Source organism: Salminus brasiliensis, chromosome 16 (genome assembly GCF_030463535.1).
Source record: "Salminus brasiliensis chromosome 16, fSalBra1.hap2, whole genome shotgun sequence".
Lineage (NCBI taxonomy): Eukaryota > Metazoa > Chordata > Actinopteri > Characiformes > Bryconidae > Salminus > Salminus brasiliensis.
In genome coordinates, this window is record NC_132893.1 from 18,610,650 (window position 1) to 18,622,184 (window position 11,535).

At 42.6% G+C, this 11,535-nt stretch overlaps 1 protein-coding gene across 1 annotated transcript; it reads left to right on the top strand.

The window, feature by feature from the left end:
• Window positions 1-8,668: 8,668 nt before the first annotated feature.
• On the top strand, window positions 8,669-10,701 carry zar1l (zygote arrest 1-like). Its single transcript, XM_072659117.1, has 4 exons — window positions 8,669-9,355; window positions 10,201-10,293; window positions 10,366-10,440; window positions 10,532-10,701. Exons 1-4 carry the CDS (start codon window positions 8,699-8,701, stop codon window positions 10,673-10,675), a joined length of 969 nt encoding a protein of 322 aa, XP_072515218.1. The 5' UTR covers window positions 8,669-8,698; the 3' UTR covers window positions 10,676-10,701.
• The last annotated feature ends 834 nt before the right edge of the window (window positions 10,702-11,535 follow it).

Consider the following 11,535-nt stretch of genomic DNA (forward strand, 5'->3'; position numbering starts at 1 on the left):
ATTTCATGTTAACGTGGTCAGATCGGATCCACACGCCCACTGAGTTCAGCAGAACTGCACATGTTCATGTGAACTGCTGAGGAGAAAGGCCGCTTTCTGTAGAAAAGGGCTGTGCTACTCCCGAGAAGCTCAAATGAAGCCTCATGAATAATATGATCAATTAGTAAAGTGCATTTTCTGAGCAAATGCTTAAGTGGTTTCCACTTCCAGGCAGTTGCTAGACTGTTGCACTAGAATGAAACTGTTTTTGTTGAGAGGTTGCTTTGGTATTCCTGGTGGTTGCTGGGGTATTGCTATGCAGTGTGTATATATATATATATAAATGACTAAGTATATGTGTTCCTAAAATGTTGCCAAGTGGGTGCTATTTTGCTACTAAGGTGTTTTGTAGTGGCTGCTAGGGTAGTTGCTGTTGTACTTCAGCTGGTTGCTATGGCCAGTAAAGCCGCTTAGTGACAATGTCACCTGTAAAAAGCACTATACAAATACATTTGAATTCAATTGAAAGGTTTTGCTAAGTGGATGCCATGGTGTACCTAAGGTGTTTCAGGCGGCTGCTGTGGTATTTAATGTAGTTAAGATAGTTTTTCAGGTGATATCTATGGTGTTGTCAGGTGGCTGCTGTGGTATATAATGTAGTTAAGATAGTTTTTCAGGTGATATCTATGGTGTTGTCAGGTGGTTGCTGTGGTATTTAATGTAGTTAAGATAGTTTTTCAGGTGATATCTATGGTGTTGTCAGGTGGCTGCTGTGGTATTTAATGTAGTTAAGATAGTTTTTCAGGTGATATCTATGGTGTTGTCAGGTGGCTGCTGTGGTATTTAATGTAGTTAAGATAGTTCTTCAGGTGATATCTATGGTGTTGTCAGGTGGCTGCTGTGGTATTTAATGTAGTTAAGATAGTTCTTCAGGTGATATCTATGGTGTTGTCAGGTGGCTGCTGTGGTATTTAATGTAGTTAAGATAGTTTTTCAGGTGATATCTATGGTGTTGTCAGGTGGCTGCTGTGGTATTTAATGTAGTTAAGATAGTTTTTCAGGTGATATCTATGGTGTTGTCAGGTGGCTGCTGTGGTATTTAATGTAGTTAAGATAGTTCTTCAGGTGATATCTATGGTGTTGTCAGGTGGCTGCTGTGGTATTTAATGTAGTTAAGATAGTTTTTCAGGTGATATCTATGGTGTTGTCAGGTGGTTGCTGTGGTATTTAATGTAGTTAAGATAGTTCTTCAGGTGATATCTATGGTGTTGTCAGGTGGCTGCTGTGGTATTTAATGTAGTTAGGATAGTTTTTCAGGTGATATCTATGGTGTTGTCAGGTGGCTGCTGTGGTATTTAATGTAGTTAAGATAGTTCTTCAGGTGATATCTATGGTGTTGTCAGGTGGTTGCTGTGGTATTTAATGTAGTTAAGATAGTTCTTCAGGTGATATCTATGGTGTTGTCAGGTGGCTGCTGTGGTATTTAATGTAGTTAAGATAGTTCTTCAGGTGATATCTATGGTGTTGTCAGGTGGCTGCTGTGGTATTTAATGTAGTTAAGATAGTTCTTCAGGTGATATCTATGGTGTTGTCAGGTGGCTGCTGTGGTATTTAATGTAGTTAAGATAGTTCTTCAGGTGATATCTATGGTGTTGTCAGGTGGCTGCTGTGGTATTTAATGTAGTTAAGATAGTTCTTCAGGTGATATCTATGGTGTTGTCAGGTGGCTGCTGTGGTATTTAATGTAGTTAAGATAGTTCTTCAGGTGATATCTATGGTGTTGTCAGGTGGCTGCTGTGGTACCCCATGTGGGCGGTTGGGTGTTACTTGTTACTCGAGGATTCAGCGCTTTTATCAGAGCATGTCAGCTGCCCAGCAATGCTGCAAAAAAAAAAAAAAAAGGAAAAAAAAGGCAGTGGCTGGCTTGTATCGGAGAAGTCAAGAGCATTGCTAGGGCTAGAGAGAGTTGGGAGTGGGTTAATTGGCAGAACCAAATTGGGACAAAAACAAAAAAATTCAACAAATACAAAAAGAGCCAAACAAACAAACATCTGTTCATCATGATGCTCTCCATCAACTTCCAACAGACACAGATCAGCGCAACAGATAACACCACTACCTGCCAGTGAGTTACCACACCATGTGGGAGACTGGGGATTGATTCCTGGTCTGGGTGACTGTGCTGCTGTGCTACACCAATAAGAGTCCTTGGGCAAGACTCCTAACACTACATTGGCCCACCTCTGTAATACCAGTAACCTTGTAAATCGCTCTGGATAAGAGCGTCAGCTAAATGCCACAAATGTAAATACCTGATCACATTTTATTTAAAACACACCTGAGCAGCGTTGGTGTCCCAAACACCCAGTGAACTGTCTGATCACATGCTTTATTTGATGTTAGTACAGCTGTTTTAGTGGATTATTGGTCTGATCCCCTTCAAAGCTCATAGTAAAGGTTGCAGTGTTGTCTCCTTCGTATTTGATGTGCTATCTCGTAGACCAAGGGGGCTAACTCGTAAATCAGAGACATGCTGCCCTTTAAGACTTTGTGAATTTGTGCTGATCTGAACCACTATTAATATCACCACTATTAAGTTTCTGTTGTATCTGCTTTGGTAATTTTTATCATTAATGTTTAAATAGTCTGGCCAGAGGAGGATGGGTCCCCCTTGTGAGTCTTGGTTCCTCCCAAGGTTTCTTCCTCCAGCTCTGAGGGAGTTTTTCCTTGCCACTGTCGCCGTTGGCTTGCTCACGGGGGTCTTTGACCCTTCATGTTATTTCTTCTTTCTTCTCTGTCTCTGTCCTTTATTAAGTACTAACTATGTAAAGCTGCTTTGTGACGACAACAGTTATAAAAAGCGCTATACAAATAAATTAGACTTGACTTGACTTGACTGTCATCAGGGAGACAAAAAATATCCCCAAACTGTAACCCACTCATCACAGATATTAAATATTACATACATGTAAATGTAGAATTATACATGCAGTGTTATTTTTCTCCAAACAATATTGTATCATCATATCATAAACTGTAATAAAAGGGTAGGAAATGACTGTGATCATTTAAACTGTACATGTCTTGTCAGGATTGTGAAAAGCTACTGTAAGTGCAGAAAAGAAGAGACTACACCAACCCTGTATTTCATAAACTTGTGGCACATAATGTTCGGTGTTTATCTTGCGCTATCATTTCATTTTAAAACTTTTTTTTTTGCAGGAAATATTGCTCCAGCATGTCTGTTTTATTACATTTAATATGTTGTATATATGATTGAAATGAAAAAATATTTAATATGAAAAACATGAAACTATTACTATAACTGTATTATGAATAAGAGTCATCGTCACAAATAGGTAAAAGAAGATAGGTGCTCTTTGAGGATAAGTAATGAGTGTGAGAAGATAGAAATGTGTCTCCTGTTTTTTTTTTCCTCATAGGCCTGAAGTCAGTGTTGGCTAGCAACACCACCCTGCCTCTGTGTTTCCAAGCCAAACCAATCAGGCAGAATCAACAGTGTAATATGTAAATGTCCGCATCATTGTGTTCCCGGCCATAATTACATTAGACTGCTGTGAGAACCGTTGTGTTATCAGAGAAGGAAGCCCATCTGACGTTAGCACAGAAATCAGTATTAGGGGCATCTGGCGGATCAGTGTGCATAATCTGATTGGGTGTGGTGCATATGTTTGTTTTTTAACTGGTGAATGTGTCCAACTGTTGAAAAAGATGTAAAGCCTGAGCAAATTAAACTGACTAGGGATGATTTCTCAGTGCTCTTCCTTCTTTCCAGCCGCTGTCCGGCCTTGTGTTCTAAATTTAGAATAAATTGAATAAATGGATTAGATAATGTGGTGAAAGTAGCAATGCAAGCAAATGTAAACAGGCCTGCAAGAGTCACATGATCCCTTTTCTTCAGCATGTAGGTGGGTAGGCATTAGGCTTCTGGACAGCTCTCAGGGTTCACTGATCGGTCAGTCATCTGGTGAAACTTCAGCTACCAGGAATCCTCTAGGTGTAAGAGCGTATGACATGGAATGCAGTAATTTTGTGCAGCTGCATTAAGAAACGATCACAACTATAAAACATCACTGCTGTAATGAGAGTATCATATGATACACTGCCAGTCAAAAGCGTAGGGACTTTGTATTTGCCATTTTACTAGTATTTAACATAGTAAATATTTTTGAGTAGGGATGGAATAAACACTATATAGACAAACGTATTGGGACACCTGGACATTCATTGTTCTTCTGAAATGAAAGGTATTAAAAAAAAAGAGTTTATTGGGCTTTTGTTAAAGTAACCATCTCTACTATCCAGGGAAGGCTATCTGCTCTAAGGAGCACTGCTGTGAGAGTTTATGCATTAGGAAGGTCAGAATGTTGGATGATTAGCATCCCACCTCATCCCCAACTCCTTAACTCCCTTAACTCATCCCAAAAGTCCTCTTGGGTTTCTCTTTCATTGTCTTTACTTCTCCCTGGAAATGTCATTTAAGACACAATTTAAAGAAAGCTGTAATGATGATAGAAACAGCGTTCAGTACCTTATTAACCATGACTTTAGAACAAAAACTGTGAGTCTTTTCAAAGCGTAATCACTTGTCTTCAGCCCAAAGTCTACCTTTCTGCCAGATAAACACCGCTGAGAAATGAGATTTTGATGAATCAGTGTCACAGAAATTAGAAGGTCAAAGTTATAAACAGAGATGTAAAACACACACTGGCAATTAATTTCAGGCCTTCTTATGTCATACGCCTGGAAGGTGATTCAACAGATAACCTAGCTTTATTGCTATGTCTTTTGTTTACCTGTGTACATTGAAGCACTGCAGACTAATTTAAACCTATTTTACAACTTTTGTTTTGTAAATTTATGGCAATCACACATTCATAACACACCGTAAACGGACAATGAACCACTTCTAGGAACCTCTGGGACATTAGCGTGTACCCACTTTGTGTTTAGTCTCTATGAGAACACAGTTTACGTCAATAGCATTTTATCCTCAGGGGTTAATATGCCAGAATATTAGTTTGCCGAGGTAATACTAATTGTTTGGGTTTTAGCCAGACGGAGACAGTGATTAAGTGCATTTACTTCATTTCTCAGACATAAACTAAGTGCAGCTCTGATAACCAGGAAAATGCAAAGTAATATCCAGGTTTAATGAAAATACACTGTTTAAGGGATGTTTTAGGGATTCACAATTATATCGGATAATGAATATGGGTTGCAACAACAATTAAAATAATCAGAATAATAATGAAATACCCCTGCTGCTGATTCTAATGGTGGTACGCACAGTGGCCACTCTCGGTCAAAACAGACTGGTCTCAAACTCAAAACTGTATATGTAACAATATCCAAATCCAGTTACAATTTCAAAATGAGCTAATAACTCACTTCTCAGATGTATAGCAGGAGAAGCTACGTGAACCAGACCTCCAGACCACAGCACTGTGTGAAGGAAAGGGGACGTGCTCCATGAAAAAAAATAAACTTGGCAAGTAGACAGATGTCCATACTAGGCTAAAAGCTAACCAGTACCACCTAGGCCACCGGCTCTGGTTAATACACTGGGCAATCTCAGCCTCTAGCAGATCACAGAGTCCTGACACTCCTGACACTGACATTCAGCTGGATAGGCAAGCCGGATAGTCCGCAGGATCTTGTGTACATCTAATTGTTTATACCAGGGCTGAGCACCGCCCCAACTACTGCAACACATCTCTGTCGTGCTCAGTTATAGCATACAGAAGCTCATCAAACATGACAAATCAGGTCTGAAGCAGGTGAACACCTGGCCTGCAGGAGCCATCAGGGCTGGTTTGATCACACTGACTAGGAGATGTTTATAGAGGCTGCAACCTACGACAACAAGCGTATGGCAACAGTGACTGGCTGCCATCAAGTCCATCAATGACATTACTGTCTCCAAGTCCTTCATCCCTCACTCTAACCAGAAACCACTGATGAACACAGAGAATTGCACATGCTACTGAGATCCCAAGATGCAGTGTTCAAGTCAGATGATAAAGCAGGCCTGAGAACAGCAAGGGTCAACCTGCCCCAAGCCATCAGAGAGGCAAAGTATGCCTTCACACAGAAAAACTATGGCCACTTCCAGGACACTGCTGACACACAGTGCATGTGACAGGGCATCTAGGACACCACCAACTAGAAGACATCTTCACCTGCCTGTGACAGTGATGAGCCCCTTCTAGATGTGCTGAACGAATTGTATGCTCGGTTTGAAGCATAGAACAGCATGACAGGGAAGAGGACTGCTGCTCGGGTTCTTTGCTTGACCACAGCTGGTGTAAGGACAACTCTACACAGTCATTCCATTGAAGGCCCCTGGTCCAGACAACAAACCTCACTGAATCAACACTTTTGACATCTCAATGAACACCACGGTCGTCCCAACATGCTTCAAGATCACCACGATTTTCACTACCTGTGCAAAAGTATTCAGAGTCCTGCTTTAATGACTACCAGCCAGCTGCCTCCAGAGTCTCATCATGAGGCACATCAAGCACCCACTGTAGTTTGTGTGTTGATTTTTTACCCTTTTTTCTCTTTATATGTCCTGGGCTCCCCCTGCTGTTTGCTCAGTGCTGGTGTGAGTCTATTTGCCTGCCTCTCCTCTGGACCAGTTTCTCCTGTCATGCGAGTATATTTGACAGGAAGTGGTTCTGTTTATTCCTTCACTTCTGTTTCTCTTTCTGTCTCTCTCACATGTTCTAAGCTGACCTTTTCTTGCTGTCCACCTCGATGCTGCCCCAACCCAACAGGAAGATGCACAGTTGTGCATGTGTCTGTTTACTCCTATATGGACTCTTCATTACTCTCATTACTCTTACCGTCACTGCCATGACTTTATTAAGTTATACTACACCATGATTATTATATTATGATTATGAATATGTTGCACACCTGAGCAGTACAACGGTTTAGGTGATTTGGTGACTTTTGTCAATAATTTATAAATAGTTCTGGGTCTCCCTTGCGAGTCTTGGTTCCTCCCAAGGTTTCTTCCTTCAGCTCTGAGGGAGTTTTTCCCTGCCACTGTCGCTAATTACTGACTGTGTGAAGCTGCTGTGTGACAACAGTTGTAAAAAGAACTATACAAATAAAATGGATTTGACTTGTAGAAGAATATCTGTATTCTTCTACCACGGTGAGTGAAGTTCATATATGGTATAAGATAATTGTGTACACCTTAAATGTCACAGTATGTTACATATCTGCACTTTTGTCCTCACAGTGTCTGTGTCTCGTCTGTTTTTTGTAGTGTTTTTGCTTAATGTTGGCACATTTGCATGATATGTGATATATGTAGTTATTATTATTATTGTTATTATTATTATTATTATTATTATTATTATTATTTTATTTAATGTTGCACCATGGTCCTGGAGAAACATTATTTATGTCTCTATGTACTTATGGTACAGTATGGTTGAAAGTTAAACATGACAAATTTAGGTTTTCTATGCATGTATATCAATTTGCCCGGAAGGTGGCGCCAGCGTGCTGAACAACTAATGAATTATTTCTGCATCTGTTTATTTATCCATCTATTTATTTACAGTTATTATTTTTTGGTATGCATTTTATCACCCAGGATGCACTGCTGGTTGGAGAATCTCAGAACAGATACATTTAGCCAGAGTCAAAGATCATGTAAGGTAAAGAAAGACACTTCAGTTATTAATCAACGGGACGAAAGGGAGGTTGTGATAATCTTCATGGATTTGGCTAAATCAGTAGTCATGATGCCCAAATGTCAACGCTACTTAATACTGAGGTCGAGCCTTTTTAGGACAGTGTAAACAGCACCGCGGTTTGACAGCGCTGTTCACCGCTCTTGTAAGAAAGCAGACAGCGTTATGGCTGTGGTGTTGTGAGCTGGCTGGGAAGGGGCAGCAGCAGCAGCTGCAGGGGGTCCTGGCAGGTCAGGTGAACAGACCCCAAACTCCACTGTACTTTTCTTAAAATGGCTCGTAAACAAGGTTAGACTCAAAATACCCACAGCAGCCTGGCAATCACAAACATGGCCTCAGGGTGACAGTACTCACCAAATGGGACAATAGCCAGTGTCTCGCGCTGGTGTGAAAAGGACTCGAGCTTCTGTTGCCCCCCTCCTTCTCCTCTCAGTTAGTGTCGCCCCCCTCACCTGCATGGGCTTGAGGATCAAATAAAAAAAAAATATATGAATTTATTATTATATAAAATATTAATTACTTATACATCTAGCCAACATTTTGTCAATTTTTTTTATAATTTGATGTTCCATTTTATTAATTTCTTTATGTCCCACATTTATATAGGTCGTGCCTCATATTTGTGTTATTAATTTATTTGAGTTTTGCTTTTATAATAATCATTGATTTATTTACTAATTTATTTGCATTTTCAGTCCTGTATTTTTTGTATTTTGGCAGATCCCGACTTCAGGGTTCATATAAACAGACTGACGGACTGCTTACGAGAATGAGCCACTAGCCAATCGGAGCACTGAGGGGCGTGGCTTATACCTGATCAAGGCGGGGGAAATTAATTAAACAGACACGCCCCCACCCCGTGCGCACACCTGCGGCCAATCGCGGTGTCGTCATCGCGCTCACCGACGAACGTGATTGGCTCGTTTCCGGCGGGAGCGACGGGATAAACGAACCGCTGAGCAGCCGACCTGCAGCAGCTCATCATGGAGGAGTTAGGCCTGCCGTTCCCCGCGTATAACTACGGTGGCTATCCCGGCTTCTTCCCTTTTTACCATGGAAACGCCAAGTTCAAGTACCAGAGCTGGGGCAAAAAGGGCGGCTTTCCGCTCCCCGAGGTTCCCGACTACTTCGAGCTCTACAAGCGCTCCCAGCTGAAGGCCATTCTGTCTCAGGTCAACCCTAATCTGACCCCCCGCCTGCGCAAGGCCAACACGAGGGAGTTCGGGGTGCAGGTGAACCCCAAAGTGGACGCCACCGTTCAGTGCTCGCTCGGCCCCAAGACGCTCTTTTACCGCGAGGACAAGTTCAGCTCCCCCAAGCGCAGCGGCGGCGGCGTCCTCCCCCCGAGCCCTCTCCCCGCCACGCCCGTCAACAACGTGCGCTTCTCCCGCCCGCTCGCCATCTACTCCCCGGTGTTTGACCGCAGGTTTTTCTCGGTGCCCGCTCGCGCCGGGGAGCGAGAGGATGGCGCAGGACTCAACACTTCTGAAGGGTGGAAATCTGGAGAGGAGACTGAGGAGACGGACGACGACGAGGAGGAGGACGAGGCCAAGACGGCCGAGCCCGAGAGTCCAGAGAAGAAGGCGCGTCCGCCGCGAAACGCCTCCCAGAGCCGTGGGTCCAAAATGCTCAGCTTTCAGGTCGGTGGAGACCCGGTTGAACTGCCACCGTTCACTAACAGTGGAATGAAGGGGTGTGCATTAAGCGTTGCCTTTACACTCCTCAAATCCTCAGTCCTTACCTAGTGCTGTGAGCCTGGCTTCAGAGCCTGAACTGTAGAGCCTCTGTTCCTCTTCATGATCCTGAAAGTAGCTTTTCAGGTGGGAGGGTTTGCCAGTAGGGGCCTGCACAAACCACTGCTGATAACCTGGGACCGCTGCTTCCCTGCATTACAACATTACCTCAGTTTCACATTATAGGAAGGCTGTCTTGGCTTGTCTGGAGAACATGTTTAGGCTGTAGGTTCTTTCTTAACGGGGTGGTGAAGATGGCTGTACACCTGGAGTGTTAAGATCCCTTTTCTTATAGCAGCTCTGTGGAAAGCTGTGAAGGCTGTGGAATAGTTTTGGCTTGTGGTCTTCCTCCTAGGAGGAAGAGTTGACTGCTGGGCAAAGTTGTGGGTCTGGTCCATGTTGGCTGGATGGCGGTTCCTTCCAGGAGTCTGGGAGCTTCTGTGGGAGGGTTGGGCATGGTTTTTAAATGGGGGGGGGGGGAGAAACCCTCTTGCTTTCTAAGCCCAGAATAAAATACTCAAGACTGGGTCCTGGTTAATGGTCCATCAGTTGTAAAGTATGTTCAGTGGTAAATAAGCTGGTGTTTGTGATGGATTTGCTGAGCAGTTGGCTTTTTTTTTTTTTTTTTTTTTTTGTGCAATACCCCTTAATGTGCTTGTATTTGATCCAGTCTAAATCCCGTTCTTGCTCCGTCCACATTAACTCTTTTCTCTAATTTGTCTCAGTAGATTTACACTAACTTTCTTGTCTAGTTTCTGGAGCAGAAATACGGATTTTACCACTGCAATAAGTGCAATATTCGGTGGGAGAGTGCCTACGTGTGGTGCATCACAGGAACGTCCAAGGTAACGTACCTTGCATTTGAGCTCTCTCCTCAGTAAACCTGTTCACACCTATTCACTCCCTCTCATTTTCAGGTTTACTTCAAGCAGCACTGCAGAAAATGCCAGGCAGGACTGAACCCATACAGAGTGGAGTCTATTCAGTGCCAGGTTTGAAACTAGAACTTGGGGAAGGCTTTACATGCACTTGAGGTTTGTTGGTCAACTGCAGTTATTAAACATGTGTGGCTTTTATTTGTAGACGTGTGCACAGACACGCTGTAGCTGTGAACAGAAGCAAAGGCATATTGACCTGAGACGGCCTCATCGCCAGGACCTGTGTGGTCGCTGCAGAGGAAAGAGGCTGTCCTGTGACACCACCTACAGCTTCAAGTACATAGTCTGACTGCCCTGTCTATTTTTATAAATGATGTTAATGGCAATGAATTGAAATATTTTTGTATATTAATGTTATTCTTGTATTAAACTCTAAATAAAAGGTTCTGCAGCAAAGTGCTGTCTGTTTCCTCTTCCTTAGACTTTCACTGTACCGGGCATACCATAGATACCAGGCCAAATGACCCAGACTCAGTGTCTGGTTTATTTTTAGTGTATGTATTTAAAGGGGCTAATCCTAATTTATATTAATATGCCAGACCGCTGTATAAACAGTATGTGTATGGCTGTACTGCATAAAACTGAACACATGGGTGGGTGAAACTGCTGTAAGTTCAATAGCTGAAGTCAATTATTGCAAATATTTAATTCCTAATCATGCTCACTGGTGGCTAGGGTTCTGAACTGCACCTTGTGAAGCCTGTTGAGACCTGGCTGCAGCATCAGGACAGAGAATATGCATTTCTTTCAAACAGCTTTTCTTCATTTTTAATATTCAGGTGAGACTATGGAAAATGTTTTGCTCCTGGGCTCCCCCTGCAGTCAGGAACTGTAAGTTATGCTTTTGACCACCACTAGCGGATGAGCTGAGCCACAGAACCTGAATGGTCATGGTAGAGTAATACAGTAGATCAGGATTTTACAGACATGATGGTTTTGTAGTGCTACAGTTCTCAAACATTGTCCTGCCTGCTTCACTAGTTACATAGTGCAGCTACCAGCCTGGTGTAGTAACACTGATTCTGTTCTCCCTATTAACAATTCAGCAGACAGTCACAATGGTTTTCAAGCTGTTTGGTGAAGGTAAAAATGCTTCAAATAATGTTACTGGAAGTAGCGTGTTTGCTGATTCGGGTACGTGCTAAGAAG

Coding starts and splice junctions, on each gene's coding strand:
- zar1l (XM_072659117.1), top strand. CDS start 8,699: ATGGAGGAGTTAGGCCTGCCGTTCCCCGCGTATAACTACGGTGGCTAT. Junction 10,294..10,365: donor GCATCACAGGAACGTCCAAG/GTAACGTACCTT, acceptor TCTCATTTTCAG/GTTTACTTCAAGCAGCACTG. Junction 10,441..10,531: donor TGGAGTCTATTCAGTGCCAG/GTTTGAAACTAG, acceptor TTTTATTTGTAG/ACGTGTGCACAGACACGCTG.